The 2767-nt window shown below is 37.0% G+C and overlaps 1 protein-coding gene across 1 annotated transcript in view; it reads left to right on the top strand.

The window, feature by feature from the left end:
* Positions 1-590: 590 nt before the first annotated feature.
* Positions 591-2767, top strand: part of LOC104513662 (cadherin-11-like) — a gene marked incomplete at its 5' end in the record, with an annotated part of 6030 nt that continues 3853 nt past the window's right edge. The window contains one exon of the mRNA XM_010157099.1: positions 591-758. Within this exon, the coding sequence (XP_010155401.1) occupies positions 591-758 (168 nt within the window). The remainder of the gene's footprint in view (positions 759-2767) is intronic.

Genomic DNA, 2767 nt, shown 5'->3' with positions numbered 1-2767 from the left:
CCCAGAGAACCTTTCCAATCAGTTCAGTTTATGAGGCTAAAGTCTGCTCTCCTGAAGTCCAGGGTAGCAAGCTTGCTGCGCACCCTCCTTGCCTCTGTATGGATTTCAAACTCCACCATTTCATGGTCGCTGCTGTATTATTGAGCAGTTTATTTAAGTAGGACCTCATAACTAGAATACATTAAAATGAAGAACTAAATATATTGACTGAGGCAGTGTACAGTGGGTATATATGCTGATGTGTTTGAGGAAAGCTTCCTTCATTCTCTCTTTATTCTAGCTAAGCTCTTTGGCACGTTGGTCCCCTGACATTTGGTAGGACTTCTGGGTACACACTAGAAAGATGATACTATTTCTTTTGTGGTATGATAGAAATGGCAGTTTCAATGCTGAACTGTAATTCTCCATGGTTGTTCTGTGTTCAGCTGTGTTGAATATTTGGGCTACTTTCCTTGCATAGCATGATAACAGAATTTGCACCATCACTGCAAATATTGCTGTATTATCATACAAGCTAAACATGCAGTACTCAATTTTTCATTTTGTGAACCTGTGAAAATTCGTGTGACATATTTTCTTTGTATTTATAGGAATTATCCGAACTGCCCTTCCAAATATGGACAGAGAAGCTAAGGAAGAGTATCACGTTGTAATACAGGCAAAAGATATGGGAGGACACATGGGAGGCCTCTCAGGGACAACCAAAGTGACAATTACACTTACAGATGTCAATGACAACCCACCAAAGTTCCCACAAAGTAAGTAACAACAAAATCCTTACTCACATTTACTACTAGTATCCATATTTGTATGGTATCAGATGTATTCAAAACTTCAAAAACTGCAACTGATAGATTATCACAACACGCATGTGACTAGATACATATTGTTTATACATTTTTGCTAGTAACATGTAGAGCTTTATTATCCAGGTTATTTGCTTTGTGTTGCAAAGTGAGACCATTTTTTAAGGTCAAGATTAGATTACAAAGATTCCTAACCCTATACTTCATTTTCTGAAACTACTAGACAATGTTATATTAGAAATATACCTATGATGAGATCAAGGAGACATAGCCAGAATTCCTCTGTTAATGGAGAAAGAAGCCACATTTCTTGAGGTCTCTCTTGGGTGTTAGACCAAATAGGTCTAAAATACTAGAAAATGTACATGCCCTGCAGTAGTGCTGGGATAAGCTTGTTTACTTACTTTCTTATTTTCATAATTATAGTGTGAGTGTAAAAGACACTTTAAAAAAGCCAGCTGTATTTCCTCTACTAAGACCACAACAACTTTAAGAAATTTTTGCAGGGAAATAGGAGGAGGTTAAACCAAAAATCCCCTCAGGTATTGTTTAGGAACAGATTCTTCTGTGTTGGGAGAGTTGCAGTATGCAGCCATCACATAGTGTGTATGAAGCAGAAAGGTCTCTGGTTAGATTTACAGTCTCTGAAAGCAGTTTCCAAGTGGCCTCATGTCATGCCTTTCAGTACTCCAAGTTCATAGCTATTTGCAAGCATAGTTACGATATTTTCAATGAACAAATCCGCTCTGGTTTTTGATGAAGATGGTCAAAGGAAAGGAGATCTACTTTATATTCTTACAGCTGTATTTCTCAGGCTGGAAGTCACTTGCTTTTCTTGGCCCTTGATGAAAGTGTTGCACAATCTTAACAGCTCCTGATTATGCCCTTTTAGGTCTTTGACAGACCATCATGTGAGTGAACATAATGTTTTTATTTCACATAGCCTTTCATTTTAAGTGTTGATGCTTCATTCTTTGAACATTCTTGAAACACTCTCAGGGAATGATGAATGTCCATAAGGATAAAAGTTAAGACTGGATACTCCTCAAGACTTTGCCATTTACCATGGCAATACAAACCAAATGTAGTACAATTACATTTTTAAATTCATGGTTGAAGTGTATTGCTGGTGGTCAAATAATTTTTATACCTGTTCTATTTATTATTCACATAAAAAACTAATCAAGGTTGACATTAACAGATTCAGTCTTCACAGTTGGTTGGAAGCACATTAATAGACCCACACATCTCTGCATGTTTTTTTTTTTTCTTTTTTGAGTGCAGTGTATGCACTCAAGGCACTAGGCAGACCTATTTCTCCTCTGAGCAACCATTATGACAAGAATGTCCTGGACATGGCCAACAGCTCTTCTTCCAATGTTGCAGGTTCCTCATGCAAGAGCTTAAATGACATAGTCAGACTCTAAATGTAAAAAATTATGTCAGCATTTTCCATCATTCTAATAGGAAATTACTAAATCCTAAAAATGTTGGGGTTTACATATTTCACAGACATACCTTTTCGCTCCAAATGGTAACCTGGGGCCCCAGTACATGATATTTTATTGAGTAACTTCATCAAATGATGGATTTTTTTTTCCTACAAATTCAAGCCACTTTACTGAGTGTTTTGGGAGAATATTTAAAATTATCAAAAATACCAAATAGCAGTTACTCTACTTAATCATTCACCTCCAACTTAAAACCTTAATTTGGCATGCTTTGTAACTCAAAACTAGGATTTGACTTGTTTATATAAACATTCTAGTGATTGATTTTTTTCTTTTTTTTTTTTGTGACTGGAGTTAATGACCTGTTCCAGTGACATGTGCCAATTGTTTTTATGGGTAATGAGCCAAGTCCCTGCCTGGTATCTGTCTCTGGATGTTCCTAGGGTGCTTGTATAGCAGGAAAGAGCAATTATGGAGGGGGGTGGGGGGTGGAGGGGAGGGCATATATTA

Source organism: Eurypyga helias, unplaced genomic scaffold (genome assembly GCF_000690775.1).
Source record: "Eurypyga helias isolate BGI_N326 unplaced genomic scaffold, ASM69077v1 scaffold17718, whole genome shotgun sequence".
Lineage (NCBI taxonomy): Eukaryota > Metazoa > Chordata > Aves > Eurypygiformes > Eurypygidae > Eurypyga > Eurypyga helias.
This window is presented reverse-complemented; position numbering and strand designations above follow the sequence as displayed.